The following is a 16349-nucleotide window of genomic DNA, read 5'->3' as shown; positions in this document are numbered from 1 at the left end:
TGATAGGTGTCAAGTTAAGTGGGGAAGGAAGTGGGGCTGATGGGGAAGCTTTGAGATTCAGCACAGACTCAATGGGCTGAGTAGTCCTTACATGAGGAGAACAAATTAGATATTTGTAGGAACCCAAGAAGAATGTATGTAATTCAAAACTAAAAATATTACGTGCCTCCCTTAAAAGCAACAACATAGACTTCAGTAAATATATCATTTAAATACATATTTTATCAGGCATTCAAGAGAAGGCTGAAATAGTTTATGGAAGATGATGTTGACAAGCATAAACAATCACAGAGGCATTTCACTTCTTTTAGAACAGATTTTTGATCAAAAGGGATGGTGTAATTTCAACGAAGTTCATAGTCAACAGCTTACTGCACATTCACCAATAGGCTTTACGTTACCATTCATTCAGCAGTTCGTCCTCTCATATTTCAGTTTGCTCAGCACAGCACCTGCCAGGATGAGTGAAACTAGAATCCATGTCACTTTACTTTTTCTTTTTCAATCTTTTTATTAATATCAACAAGGTGAAATGGATACATAATTATTGGGATTACAAAATTAAAATGAGCATAAAAGGATACCTAAGCAGTAAGTACAATATAGTTAAGTCTTACAAATCATACGTGATACGAGTATAATATGGACAAGACCAAAAAAAAACAAATAAATTAGGTATATCAAAATGGAAAAAAAAAACAGAAAAAAAAGAAAAAGAGAAAAAATTACCCCAGGAAACAAGAACTAATCCAACAAACTAACCACTAACTAAAAAAAATAGAAAAGGGAAAACAAAATGGGCTGTTTATAGTATCTAAGAACAGACAAAGAATCACCATGGAGGTCATCAACTCCAATCCTCTCTACACATATATAATCAGAAAAAGGATTGGAACAGAGTCAAATTACATCATGGGAAAATATTGAATGAATGGCCTCCAAGTCTTTTCAAATTTAATAGAAGGGTCATATATGACACTTCTAATTTTTTACAAATTTAAACATCACATAGTTTGAGAAAACCAATGAAATGTGGTAGCGATTAATTTCTTTCCAATTCAACAGAATAGATCTTTTAGCCATTAATGTAAGAAATGCAATCATCCAAGAAGCAGAAGGAGATAAATGAATTGACTCCATCATTGGTAAACCAAAGATTGCAGTAATAGGATGAGGTTGTAAATCAATGTTCAATACCGTAGAAATAATATCGAAAAAGTCTTTCCAATATTTTTTCAAAAGCGGACATGACCAAAACATATGAGTTAGAGAGGCTATCTCAAAATGACATCTGTCACATATAGGATTTATATGGGAATAAAAACGAGCTAATTTCTCCTTGGACATATGAGCCCTGTGCACAACTTTAAACTGTATCAATGAATGTTTAGAACATATAGAGGATGAATTAACTAGTTGAATTTTATCCCAATTCTCAATAGGGATAGTAAAGTTAAGTTCTCTTTCCCAATCATTCTTAATCTTATAAAAGGCCTCTGAACATATTCTCATAATTATGTTGTAAACATTTGATATTACACAGTCCTGAAAAGGATTTAGTTCTAACAATTTCTCCAAAATACCCATAGAATCTAGATTTGGAAAGGCAGGAAGTACAGTGTTTAAAAAGTTCCAAATATGTAAATATCTTTAAAAAATGAGATCTGGGCAAATTATTTTTATTAGATAATTGTTCAAAAGACATGAAATAATTATCCGAAAATAAATCAGAAAATCGTAGTATACCTCTAGTCTTACAAGCTAAATAAGCTTGGTCCATAATAGAGGGATGGAAAAAGAAATTGGATACAATAGGAATTGCTAAAACAAATTGATTCAACCCAAGAAATTTTCCGAAATTGAAACCTTATACACAGAGCATGTTTATCTATCAGATTGTCAATTTGTTTATGTAATTTAGAAAGAGCAAAGGGAAGAGAAGTCCCTAAAATAGAACCCAATGAAAATCCTTGTACAGATTTAGTTTACAAATTTAGCCAGTGAGGGCGAGGAGATAAATCCAAATCCCTTAACCAACATTTCAAATATCAGGTATTAATTGCCCAGTAATAAAATCTAAAAATTTGGCAATGACAATCCACCTTCCTTTTTTGACTTCCTTTTTGAATCCACGTCACTTTAAATCATGTCTCTTTTCTGTCAGCCTTTCGACATGAGCACCCTCCAGGACTGACTAAAAGCCACAATGAGTTTGTCAATAATGCTTGGAAACTCTTCATTTTTATATATTACAGAAGTATTGCTGTGATTTATAGAACAAAGTATACTTTAAAATGTTTCATCACTGACATCCCAAAGCCTCTTATAATCTTGTGTGTTTTTTTTTCCACTATAAAGGAGATCATTTGACATGTCTAGTCAGTTCCAGAGTATTCTTGTTCCCTATTTTATTTTCCTTTGTTAAATCCTTGTCGGTCTGGCTTGATTCCTTTACCACATGCTTACGCTGGTGGGAAACTTCTAGAAGAAAATTAGTCTACAAACTTTTAGGAAGTGGGTGAGAACCGGACCACCCAGAGGGGAAACCATTTGAACTCAAGGAAGATGTGCCACCTAGTCAGCAATGGAGATGAGAATCAAAGCTGGATTGTTGTAGCTGTACATGGCACCAGTGTAAAGCTTATGAGGAAGACAGAGTTTCAAATGAACTGTTCTTGATATTGCCTGTTTAATATATATGTCCATTATAGAAGCATGAATTCATTTATTATGTATTTCCCAAGGTTTATGTTTATGGGTGGTCCAGTTTCCTCTCACTTCCTAAAGGAAATGAAGAACAATCTTCATTTGAAGATCAATCAATCTTCAAATGAAGGAGTCTTCAAACACGAAAACAATGGGCTGGTGATTATAAAAGAGAAATGAGGGTATGTGAACATTATACAAAACACTTCAAAGAATAGACTTGCATTTCTATTGATATAATGTGTGTTAAGGATAGAGCTTTTGGTTAGCTTAAAACCTCTGGAAGGAGCTTACCTAAGCAAAAACAATATGGAAGATAAATCAGAGAAGCCCTCAATAATGCTGTAATATACAGATATCACAAATTTATAAAGATTGAGATGGCATAGTGATATAATTAATGGAGCTGATGCTTCATATCACCAGAGATGCAAATTTAATCATCACCCTCAGTGCTGTCTATGTGGAATTCCTGGTGCAACCACTTGGACTTCCCCTGGGTGCTCCAGTAATCTTCCACGTCCCAAATACAAGCAGCTGGTAGATTAATTGATGATTGTAAATTGCCCCTAAGTCCGTAGAGGTGTGAAAGAATCTGGGCAACACACACAAATGCTGGAGGAACTCAGCTGGTCAGGCAGCATCTATGGGGAAAAAAGTAAAAAGTCGATATTTTGAGCTGAGATCTTTCATCCAGTCACTGCTCTGAGGATTGGTTAAAATAAAGGCAAAACAAAATGGGATTAGTATAAAGATAGAATTAGTATAAATGGGTGCTTAATGGAAGTCAATTTCTGTGTGACTCCAGTAGTATCATTAATTGTGAGGGGAACCAAAAATAAAAGTAGGGAGGTTATGTTATTTTATACAGCATTGGTGAGACACATCTGAAACATTATGTATGGTGTTGGTCTCCTTTCTTTATTTAAGGAAAGATGTAAGTTCATTGCAAGCACTTTAGATTGATACCTGGAATGGGTAAGTTGTCCTATTAACAAGGGTTAGACGGGTGAGACTCCTATTCGCTGGAGTTTAATAAAGTAAAAAGTGACTTGATTATAACAACACAAATTCCAAATCGTCTCGGCAATGTGACTATGGAGAGGATGTTTTGTGTTGTTGGAGACTCTAGCATTGGAAGCATTGTTTCCAAATAAAAGGCCATAGAAGATTGAGCTGAGGTCTGTTTTCTCGGTGTGTTTGGAGATCACTTCACATAGGTTGTCAATTATATTTAAGTTGGAGACAGATAAGTACTTGGTACATGAGGGCATGAAAGATCATCGAGGTAACAATCGGATCAACCATGATTTTATGAAATAGCGAAGTAGTCTTGAGGTTTGAGTTGTGTAATTCTTCTCCAGTGTACATGTTTATATATGAGTCATGTAGAATTTATGAAGTAACTAACTTTTGCTTCTATTTCAAGGTATTTTCTACACAGCAGCAATTATTGGGCCAGCGGCAGGTTACTTACTCGGGGGTTTTTTCCTGCAAATGTACACCGAGGTAAACACTAAGTGAGTAACACCTTTGATATTTACTTTCTAATCTTCATGCCTGCAGAAGTTTTGATACAATCCAGATATTTTCTTTATATTTGTGGCTGATTCACTTCCCTTCTATAAATCTGTTCCACCAAAGCCCAAGAGATGTAACTTTTCTCAACATCTTTAAAATAGTTGGAGACTAGCTTACAAGGGCAATGTAAACATTATCTGAGGTGCATCCCTGGAGATTTTTCCCCTTTGAACTCTTGGTTTTATCCAGTTGTTGTTTTTTGTAATTTCTCATTGGACGTATTATGGATAAGTCCCACTAATATCATGTTTTTCATGTTTCTGCATTTCACTAAAGCGTTACCTATGAGTCAGTACCAGGATGTACATCAAATCAGAACATATCTGCCCCATAATTAACAATGTGTTTCTGTCAGTACTGTAGGATTATCCCTTTGATGACTAATTACCGAGTAATCCAGTGTTTATCAGATCTTTATTGTAATTCTGATATTTTCATAAGCCCCTTTTGTGTATTTTAGGAAGAGAGAAATGCCTTTACTGCTAATGATAGTGCAAAGTTTGCCAATGTCCTTAACAGTGTGAATTGATGTTGAATAAAGTTTTCATTAGCACCTGTGACTTATCCCCAACTCTAATCCTATGGTTTCCTCCCGGCAATTTCTGTCTATCTTGATAAGATTTCCTAATTCGAAGCAGTTTACTTCTGTGACTGCTTCTCTCCCAGGTGTTCCTCAGAATAGAGAATGAAAATAATGAAACACAGTCAATTAATTAGTTAGTGAGTACTTCAACTATGCAGAATACCCTTTGTCCCATCCAACACTTTATTATCAAGGTGGGTGATCTCAGGCATGGCAGTGCTGCAATGCTGTAGGTGATTGGAAATGTGGACATTTTATTAGTAGGAAGTGCATAGAATGCACTTCTTCATAACTTGTAGAAATAAACTTGAAGTAATTAAGAAACAAGCAACATCCAAACTTAGTTTCTTTTGTGTATGCCTAATTTATGCCTTCAATTATGAAGGTTGCTATTCTCACCTATCGGATCAATCTCTTCTTTATGTTGGGCTCCATTTTGATTAGAACTGTTTTATCATTTATAAATATTGGAAATTCACCGAGAGTATTAACTAGCTTCCTGCATTTTGTCCCCTGCATAACTCCTTGACAGATGACATACTCTTCTCCTTATAATCACCTTTTAAACTAATCATTAATGCAAGCATCTAATCAGCCAATCATGTGGCAGGAACTAAATGCATAAAAGCATGCTGACATGTTAAGAGGTTCATTTTGTTGTTCAGACCAAACATCAGAATGGGGAAGAGTTCTCATCTAAGTGACTTTGAACATGGATTGATTTTTGGTGCCAGATGGGGTGGTTTGAGTATCTCAAAAACTACTGATCTCCTGGGATTTTCACACGCAACAGTCTCTAGAATGATGCATAAAAAACAACAAAAAGATCCAGTGAGTAGCAGTACTATGAGCAAAAATGCCTTGTTAATGAGAGAAGTCAGGAAAATGGGCAATGTTTCAAGCTGATGAGATGTTGAAAATGACTCAACTAGCTGGGTTTTACAACAGTGGTGTGCAGAAGACCATCTCTGAATATACAATTCGTCAAATCTTGAAGTGAGTGGGTTACAGCAACTGATGATCATGAACAAACAGTATATACAGTGGCCACTTTATTAATAAAGTGGTCACTGAGTGTATTTTGACAATATTATGTATCCTTTTTCATCTCAACCCCCTATCCTATGCCCACCTGGCTTCCTTCAATGTCACAAAAACAAAGGAGGTTGTTGTGGATTACAGGAGGAATAGAGACTGGCGAACCCAAATTGACAACAATGGATCTGGGTTGAGAGAGTGATCAGCTTTAATTTCCTCAGCATAAACATCACCAAGGACCTCACATGGTCTGTACATACCGGCTGTGGGGTGAAAAAGGCACAACAGCACCTCTTTCACCTCAGACGGTTGAAGAAGTTTGATGCGTGTCCCCAAATCCTAAGAACTTTTTTACAGGGGCACAATTGAGAGCATCCTGACCGGCTACATCACTGCCTGGTATGGGAACTGTACTTCCCTCAATTGCAGGACTATGCAGAGAGTGGTGTGGACAGCCCAGTGCATCTGTAGATGTGAACTTCCCATGATTCAGGACATTTGCAAAGACAGGTGTGTAAAAAGGGCCCGAAGGATCAACCACAAGCTATATCAGCTGCTACCTCAGGGGAAATGGTACCGCAGCACAAAAGCCAAGACCAACAGGCTCTGAGACAGCTGCTTCCACCAGGCCATCAGACTGATCAACTCGTGCTGACACAACTGTGTTTCTGTGTTGTACTGACACTCCTGTTGTACATACTATTTATTATAAGTATTTTGCATGATTTGTCTACTTTTGCACATTTGTTGGTTGTCGATCTCTATTATGTATTATTTTTCATAGATTCTATTGTATTTCTTTATTTTCCTGTAAATGCCTGCAAGAAAATGAATCTCAAGGTAGTATATGATGACATATACTGTACATACTTTGTTAATAAATTTACTTTGTCTTTGAGGTTCCCTAGACTTGAATGCAGTCTCGTCATTCAGTGCATGAATTAATTCACTTTACCGCAGGGCATTTTCCTTCTTTGAATCCACCACACCTCTTATAACAACAGCTGGCTGGATCTGATCCAGTCCTCTTAGTACGAACCTGTGGAGGCACTGCATGCTTGGAAGACAACTTGATATGTACTTTGCTATGTGACTAAAGTCTTGTAGGGACTGGCGTCCTTCCTGAGAGTCTCCGCATCCAACATATCATTCTTCCCAACTTCTGCTATCTTCAACAGGACCCTACCATCAAATACGTCTTTACCTCCCCTCTTAATTTCCGCCTTCCTCAGAGATCATTCCCTCCCATGATTCCTTTGTCCATTCACCCTTCCCCACTAATCTCCCTCCTGGCATTTATCTCTGCAAGAAGCAGAAGTGCTACACCTGCCCATTCACCTCCTCCCACATCCATTCAGGGCTCCGGACAGTCCTTCCAGGTGTGGCAGCGTGTCACATGCCAATATTTTGGGGTCGTCCACTGTATCCAATGGTCCCAGTGCAACCACCCCTACGTCGGTGAGACAGACCCAAAGTTGGTTACGGGACCATTTTGTCAAGAACCTCAGATCCATCCACAAAAAGTGGAATTTCCCAGTGGACAACCATGTCAATTCCTATTCCCGTTCCCTTTCTGACATGACCTCCTCCTCTGCCATGATGACGCCACTCTCGGGTTGGAGGGGCACCACCTCACATCCTGTCGATGTAACCTACAATCTGATGGCATAAACATCGATTCCTTGAACTTCTGGTAACTTTTCCCCCTCCCCCTTCCCTCTTCTTCCTTTCCCCACTCTAGCCTCTTACCTCTTCTCCTCACCAGCCTATCATATCCCCCTGGTGCCCCTCCTCCTCCTTTTTCTTCCATGATCCACTCTCTCTATCAGATTCTTCCTTCATTAAAACGTTACCTTTTCCACTTATCACCTCCCTGCTTCTTACTTCATCCCCACCTCCATCATCCACCTAGCTTTACATATCATCTTCTAGCTTGTCCTTACCTCCCCCCCCCCCCCACCAGCTTATTCTGGCTTCTTTCCCCTTCCTTTCCAGTCCTTCTGAAGGGTCTCAGCTTGAAACAGTGACTTGTTATTCCTTTTCAAAGATGCTGCCTGACCTGCTGAGTTCTGCCACCATTCTGTGTGTGATGGAACTGGTATCTCATCAACTTATTGAAATGCTGGCAGCAGTACTGATTCTGTTCCCAATAAAAAGAATCTGTTTTTACCCCATGACTTTTACACATCTGCACATGGAATTTGCCATAAGGCAAAATTAAAAGTGCTTGATACTTTAAGATAAGATTGGAATAAAACAGAAACTGCTGGGAAGAAAAACTCAGTAGATCAGAAGCACAAGAGATTCTGCAGATGCTGGAAAACTAAAGAAGGACAGATAAAATGCTCAAGGAGCTCAACAAGTCAGATAACATCTACAGAGAAGAATAAAGTACTGATTCTTTGGGCCGTGACCTTCATCAGTAGATCAGTAAATCGCAGTACGATACTCAGTAGATCGGGCAGCATCTGTTGAAAGAAAAACGGTAGTGGTTTCATTGAAATCAACGAGGAACAGAGCAGAAGGCGAGATGGTGTTCAGCAGCATCTTTCTCTGGGTGACCGGTCTCTCACTCTCGCTCCCGCTCACCACTGCCAGAAGAAGCTGCCTGAGTGACTGGTCAGTCTCTCGCTGCTCCTGGTGTAAGGTGCCTGAGTCTTGGGTCTTGGGCAAGATTTAACCAATGTGGATTGGACTCTGTGATTCACGTTGTGATGTGTTTCTGGTTGCTATTGTGTGCAGTTTTGATCCGGGCGGACTGGCGCTGTAGCCTTCAACGAATGACACGGCACTGGATTGAACTGAACTGAGCCGAGATGAATATTTCTGGACTTTTTTGATGACATAGTTTTGATGTCTTATATTCTGTGTTTTTTTTTTGCTTGTTTTCTTTGTGCCGTTTGCGCCATCTGTTCTTTGCGCGTGGGTGGGGGGTTGATGTTTTTTTTGAATGGGTTACATGGTTCTCTTTGTTTCGTGGCTGTCCCTGAGAAGACCAGTCTTTGATAATAAATGTACTTTGAATCATCTACCGAGGAAGAGAGACAAAGAAGCCCAATTGCATCTTAATGGCCACATTATCTCACCCCATCAAACAAATAGTCTCCTACCCACTGCCCTTTCCTCCACCTACACTACTTACCATCAGTTTTGATGAGGGGACTCAGACATGAAGCATTTACTCTTTCTACACATGCTACCTGGCCTGCTGTGCTTGCTCAGTTTTTTATCAGTGTTTATCAGTGTCTACAGTTTTCTTTAGATCACATCCATCCCAAACTTTATGCTGTGGACCCATACTATTCAGCAAGGGGTCCATGGAGCCAAGTTATGAACCCCTGATTTAGATCAGCCGCATAGATTCTAGAGTAACAATTATTTTGTTTTCCTTTACTATTGTGTACTGGAAATGACATTAAACAATCTACAGTCGGGTTGGAGTTGTTAAACTATTTCCTTTCACATAAGGTGTAGTGCACAATAAGCCAAAAATTCCACTGTACTTCCCTCTTGAAAGCACAGGAGGGTGGAATACAAGAATCAGTTCCCATGAACTGACCATCTTACTGAGAATTCTCATCATTCTTGGGATCAAAGTGGCTAACCTAACACATCCTTACATTGAGCTCCATCCGCTACAGTTTTGCTCATGAATTTAATATGACCTTTGCCACGTTCTGCTCCCATCCATGAAGTTTACTATAAATTGTATCTTAACCTTTTCTTCAAATTTCAACATAGAATCGTCCAGTTCCTCAAGCAGGTGACCAATCTATACAGCACAAAGCTGAAACCCCAATGTAGTTTCCAGGGGATCCCCAAATGTTACATTTCAACTATTAAACATTCTTATAATCTTAATTCACAGTCTCTTTTGTGTTTCCTAACCAACTACCAAACCATGACCACAAGGGTCCTTTAATTCTATGCCGGTAATCTCGCTTAAAGACCTTCAATTAAATGAATGTCCATGCAACGTTGTGCAATCTACCACATTGAAAAGAAATTCAACCATTAAATACAACTCAGTTATAAAATATTGCATGTGAAAGAAAAGTGATTTTAAAAAATACTCTGAAAAGAAGAAAATCCATTTAGAATCTGAGCCACATTCTGGCAGGTGGCCTTTGGGACACAGTTTATCAGGTTCTAAAAAACTGTCTCAAATGGATATGACAAGGGTCAAGAAAAAGTTCAGTATTTGACACCCTGTTGACTCCAAGTGAAAATGTTAAGCTGATAATTATGCAACCGACTATTTGATCCATATCTATTTATTCTGTGTCCACTACAGATTACTCAGATCCCTGAATGTATGTTTTGGCATCAAAATTACAGTTGCTAACTTTTTCTGATGATACACAGACAAGTAGGGAAGTTTGTCATATGAAGGTCATAAAGTGGTTTCAAATGAATACAGACAGATGAGGGAGCAACTGCACAAAGTGCTGGGTTAACTCAACAGGCCAAGCAACGGAAGTGCCGACTGTACTCTTTCCCGTAGATGCTGCCTGGCCTGCTGAGTTCCTCCAGCACCTTGTATGTGTTGCTCGGATTTCCAGCATTCGCAGACTTTCTCGTGGTTGTAATGTGAGTGTGCAGTGATTTGGCAACTTAATCATAATGGGAGAAAATGAGAAGTTTTTTTTCATTTTGGAAAAATAAGAAAGGAAGCATATTATCAAATGGTGAACATGAGAAATTCTACAGGTCCTGGAAATCCTGAGGAACACATTAGGTCTGGCAAGATCTGTGGAAAGAAGTAAAGAGTCGGCATTTCGGCTTGAGACACTTCATTGGGATTCATGAAGGGGCTCGGCCCAAAATGTCGACACTTCATTCCTTTCCGTAGGTTTGCCTGACCTGCTGACTTCCTGCAGCATTTTGTGTGTGTGAGACACTTGCAGAACTTAGAGATGCGGAGGATGAATGGGTGTTCTGATGTACAAAAGGTACTATGTAGTAAAGCTAGTAATTAAGGCATGTGGAATATTGTCATTTAATGCCAAAGGAAAGTGAGCACAGTGGTATGAAAGTTGCACTTCAATCACGTAAGCCATCTGTAAGACCGCGCTTAGACTATTGTGTACGTGTTGGTCTCCTTATGCAAGAAAGGATGTGAATGTACTGGAAGCAGTTCAGAGAAGATTTACTTGATTAATGTAAGGAATGGGCAGGTCAGACAGGCAAGTCTTGTATTCTATAGAGTTTTGAAAAAGATAAAAGAGCCTGAAAATTCTTCACAGGGTGGACTTGGAGAATATGTTTCCTGTTGTTTGAGAATCTAGACCTACGAGCCTCTAGGGGTTATCCAGGCCTTCCTGTGTAATGTCTCTTGCCTTAAGTGATTGCTTATTTAAGGTGTCATTTTCCACCAAGTGACTGATGTACAATTGGAGTGAGAGTTACAATCGGATCAGACCTAATCTGATTCAATGACAAAGTAACCTTAAGCACCCACCTGTTACTCCTAATTCATATATCTGTATGCTGTGAGCATCGAACTCTCTGGTCAAAACATTGAAGAAATGTTTAATTTGAATGAATAGTGGATGAAATAGTCTCTTGTGACTGCAGAATAATTATCTGTACATTTCAATTCAGCTGCTTTGCACCACTGCTCTGCTGGCAGCAATGTGCTTTATCCTTGCAAGTTCAGTTACGTGTGGTTTGCTATCTGGTTCTGAAGTTTATTGTAGGAGTGTTTTTATACACTATCCTGTGTGAACTACAGGTAACGTTCTCACCCGTAGGGTTGGTGACCCATAGAGTCAGAGTTGGTGTGTTCAGGTCTCACTATAAAAGCACAGGGAGGACTGTGGGAAGCTGTACTGCTGAGATGAGGTTGGTCAGCAAAGTCTTTGTGCCAAAGGGCTTTTTAATCTCTAGGGTGAACATAAATGATGCTGCGGCTCTAAATTGAGAAACCAAAGGAAGTAATTTGTAGCATCCTGGCCACTGCTTAGTCATCACTCTTTTAAAATAATCTTCTCATGATCAGATGACTGTCTGTGGGAGCTTACTGAGTTCAGCTTGCATGTCTTGCTGTTCTTACTTGGCTGTAAAGCGCTTTAGGATATTCAGAAAGGGAATTAGAGGTGTTATATACATAGGCACTCAAGACTGGAACCCTGTGTGGTCTTCTGCTACTGTAGACCATCCACTTCAGGGCTCGACATGCTGAGTATTCAGAGGTGCTCTTCAGTAAACCACTGTTGTAACACATGATTATTTCAGTTACCGTCACCTTCCTATCAGCTTGTACCAGTCTGGCCATTCTCCTCGGTCCGTTCTCGTGAACAAGGCATTTTTGCTCAAAGAACTGCAGCTCAAGTGATGTTTCTTTTTGTTTTTCACACATTCTCTATAAACTCAAGAGACTGTTGTGCATGAAAATCCCAAGAGATCAGCACTTCCTGCAATACTCAAACCACATTGCCTGGCACCACAATCAAAGTCACTTAGATCATATTTCTTCACCATTCTGATATTTGGTCTGACAAACAACTGAACCAACCAACCATGCTTTTACGCTGCCACATGATTGGCTGATTAGATATTTGCATTAATGACCAGGTGTACCTCATAAAGATACTTACTGAGTGTAAGTATCTTTTCTTCCTTTTCTTTTTCTGCTCTGGAATATTTGAAATGCATTGAACTATTTTTAAGGATATGAGCAATTTCACTAATTGACAATTTTTTATAAATGTTTTGTCTTGAAAATGTTATTTCCAATTTGAATAATTTTATGAATGGAGTGAAACTAACAGCTGGCCTTGGTGGATGCAGGGTTAACCTTACACCTGAGGACCCGCTGTGGGTTGGCGCGTGGTGGATCGGATTCCTTGGAGCTGGAGCAGCGGCCTTCATCGTCTCAATCCCAATCCTTGGTTACCCTCAACAACTACCAGGTACGACCATAATACTAGTATGACAAAGCTGAGTGCACTTCCACATGATGGACTGGTGGGCATCGTATTGTCTACATTTATGTTTAATTTATGTGATGTACTAAATGCATCAGTTAAAGTATCAAGGTAGGTTTAATAGAAAAATACAGAATAATTTTGAATGCCTGTCTTAATGAATTAAATTTGGAAGGTAAGGATCTGAGTTTGAATGCTGTTTCTTTTATTAACTTACTACCCATAACACCGCTGGTGTTTAGGACAACAATGAAGGTCGTCTATCACTGGCGGTGTTCAGGGCTTCCTGCATCATGCCAGTAACTTCCCCTTGGTCTTCACTACTGTCAGTCATACAAATCCCAGCTGGAGACTCAGGAATACTATCGCACTCACATGTAGAAGGGTCCTTCATTGCTGTTTGTGTAACAATTTTGTTTTACCAGTCATGGTTGTCAGCCCTGAGCTGAACCACCAAACCCGGAGGACTGGTGGACCACTGTTAGTCTGTCCTTTACCCTCTGACCTGTTTGGCATGGGTAACCCTACCAAAAGTCAAAGAATAAATGCCTGACTCCAGCCAACACAGCTACACAGGCCTTTGACGCACGCAAGCCTCCAAACCACAACGAGGTTTTTTTATTCAATCGGTTGAAGCAAATGTGAAGGTGGTAAGACAACGAATAAGACAATGTTTCAGGATGTTATTTATATACTCATCCGAAAGGAACTTAATGCAAGTCTTACTTGAGTTAATGCTTGCCAAATTGAACCCCAAATGAGAAGTCGTATTACCGACTTGATTTCGAATTTGGTTAAGAATTGGGGGACAATAGGGATAATGAGCAAGTAGTCATATTGGCAAGAACAGTGGTGTCCAGTGCCTCAAGGATTTGTGTAGGTTTCCGCTATTTACTTTATGTGATTGGCTTTAATGATAAACTGGAAACAAAATATGTCAGTTTACTTTGGCCAGTAATATAAGCTGTGTGAATCAAAGCACGAGATTGCAATGATTAAATGAATGCTCAAAATCAGGGAAAATATTTGGTAAGAGCATGTCATTTTATTCATATTAGATCTGACAAAATAAAGCAGAGTACTTCCAAATGGAGCACTGAACACAAATGACTTCAGTTTTGATGGATATTATTCATTGAAAATTAATGAACAGATAAAGAAAATAATTACAACATTAAGAATGCTAATGAAATATTGGTCTTTGCATCCACAGGACTGGACTATGACAGGAAGGAATCTGTGCTGTGGGTTATAGTACAGAAGACGATATGGGTGACAGAGCAGGTATATAGGGACATGAGAGATTCAGATACTGAAATATACAGCAACAAGCTCTCTGCTGGAGGAGCTCAGCAGGTGAAGCAGCATCTGCCCTGGAAAGGAATTGTTGACACTTGGCGTGAAATCTCTGTGTCAGGTTCACAGATGCTGTTCGACCTGCTGAACCCCTCCAGCACACTGTTTGTTGGCCAAAACCTCCAGGAGTGATACAACAGGTTTCAATAGCTTACATCCAGTGTAGCTCTCACCCATATTATTGATGTCCTGTATTGCAGAAACAAATACTTCTAATATTTTTGCCACATCAATATCTACCATTCCCACCCCATATTGGGTGAAATTATGTAAATGGATAGACATTTTACACAATATGCGGATAAACTCATATTCTCTGTGCTCTGGAGTATGTGGCCAGTGCAGCATCCTGCAATGAGCTCGACATACCAATATGGGTTTGCGTGCAGCAGCAATGGAAAGAGGTTTTATAAGAAAGAGTCAGTTCAAAGGGAAGTACAGGGCTATTTTTATTAAGTTGAGATATTTTGTCTACAAGCTCACCTACAATGACTTCCAGCTTTCTTCGAAATGTCTAGGAAGTTGGATAGTTTGGCAGGTGACTGACTCAAGAAATGTGTCTAATCTGTTTCAGGAATATTAAAACAAAGGTGCAAATCTCACTGAAAGAGCTCAACAACTGAAGGAAAAGAAAAAAAAAATTCAAGCGTTCTGTCAGTACTTGACTTAGATTGTACTGAACTGTTTAACAATGGCCCAAACATGGTGTACCTACGCTGCAACACTTTTTTACAACGCAAAGCTGATTCAACTGCTTATTATTTCAAGAACAGCACCACACCTACTGTTTCAATCTCCACCTTAATCAAGGATATCTTATGTCAGTTATGGTCACAAAACTAGTTTGTTAATGTGTTATATAAACATTCCGAACTGATTTGGTTTCACTGCAGAATGCTTCTGAATAACAATGAATTAATGCATTATCAATTCTGCTCAGACTGTAACATGTCCATGAATGCTAACGAGCAGACTGATACAGTGAGGAAACTGAATTCTACATTATAACAACAAGGATGGAAAAGCAAAGGGTCTTGGTATTATTGTCAAGATTTGCTTACAAATCTGAACCATCTTTGCATACATCCCAGTGTCCCAGTCAATCAGAGCCTCTTGAAAACAACATTATTCAATATAACGCTCACGAAGTGCTGGAGGAACTCAGCAGATCAGGCAGCATCTATGGAAATGAATATTCTCTGGCAGTGAATCTCTTGATTGTTCAGGCTGAGTCTTTCAGGACTGAGAAGGAAGGGGGAGATGCCTGAATGCAATGGTGGGATGAGTGGAGAGGGGAATGAGGCTAACCGGAAGGTGATAGGTGAAGCCCAGTAAGTGGGAAAGGTCAAGACCTGGAGAGGAAAGAATCTGAAAGAAAGGAGAGTGAACAACAGGAGAAAGGGAAGGAGGAGGGGTCCCAGGGGGAAGTAATGTGGCAGGTGAAAAGTGAAAGGTCAGAGTGGGGAAGAGAGGAAGAGGGGAGGGGGTTTGTTTACCAGAAAGAGAAAGCGATATTCATGCTGTCAGGTAGGAGGCTACCCAGACAGCAAATAGGGTGTTGCTCCTCTGCCCTGAGAGTGGCCTCATCTTCGCACGAGAATATTGACACGTTGGAATGGGAATGGGAATTGGAATTAAAATGTTTGGCCACTGGGATGTCCCGCTTATGGCGGCCGGTGATTCAATGTGCACTCCAATGTGATGCGAGATGAGCTACATCTCTGCAAGCAAAGACCCGGAAGCCTAGCATCTATTCTGAGGCCACACCTAAAGAAACACAGCTGCACTGTTTCCTGGGGCTGTGTCACGCAGCCGGAAGAACGGTACCTGGGTCCAGGTGGTTAAGCAGTAAGAAGTCACTCCCAGAGATAAGCTTTGCTTTTCTCAGGTTTGATTCTGTTGAGATCTCATCTGGTGCGCAGAGAAGCTGTTTCACTAAATATTAAAACTACTTGGATGCCGTGAACATTTCAGGAAGGTACTAACCGCAACAAGTTATTAAAGGCCTGTTAGATGAGCAAGAAAGTGATGCATGCAATTTTAACCAATTCCTGTGAGGCAGATGAGCACATGATCAAAGTTCAAAGTAAATGTTATTATCAAATTACATAGCAGGGAGGGTATAAAGGAACAGACGATGCTGGGTGCATATCCAG

The 16349-nt window shown here is 39.7% G+C and overlaps 1 protein-coding gene across 8 annotated transcripts in view; it reads left to right on the top strand.

Annotated features, from left to right (window-relative positions):
• The window catches only part of slco4a1 (solute carrier organic anion transporter family, member 4A1), a 210291-nt gene that overhangs the window by 152820 nt on the left and 41122 nt on the right, over positions 1 to 16349 (top strand). For all 8 annotated transcript variants that reach the window (XM_059980750.1, XM_059980755.1, XM_059980756.1 and 5 more), the window contains 2 exons: positions 4136 to 4226; positions 12701 to 12822. In XM_059980750.1, coding sequence (XP_059836733.1) covers positions 4136 to 4226; positions 12701 to 12822 — 213 coding nt within the window. The remainder of the gene's footprint in view (positions 1 to 4135; positions 4227 to 12700; positions 12823 to 16349) is intronic.

This window comes from Hypanus sabinus, chromosome 9, assembly GCF_030144855.1.
Source record: "Hypanus sabinus isolate sHypSab1 chromosome 9, sHypSab1.hap1, whole genome shotgun sequence".
Taxonomy (NCBI): domain Eukaryota; kingdom Metazoa; phylum Chordata; class Chondrichthyes; order Myliobatiformes; family Dasyatidae; genus Hypanus; species Hypanus sabinus.
Note: the sequence above shows the minus strand (reverse complement) of the source record. Positions and strands in the feature narration are given on the sequence as shown.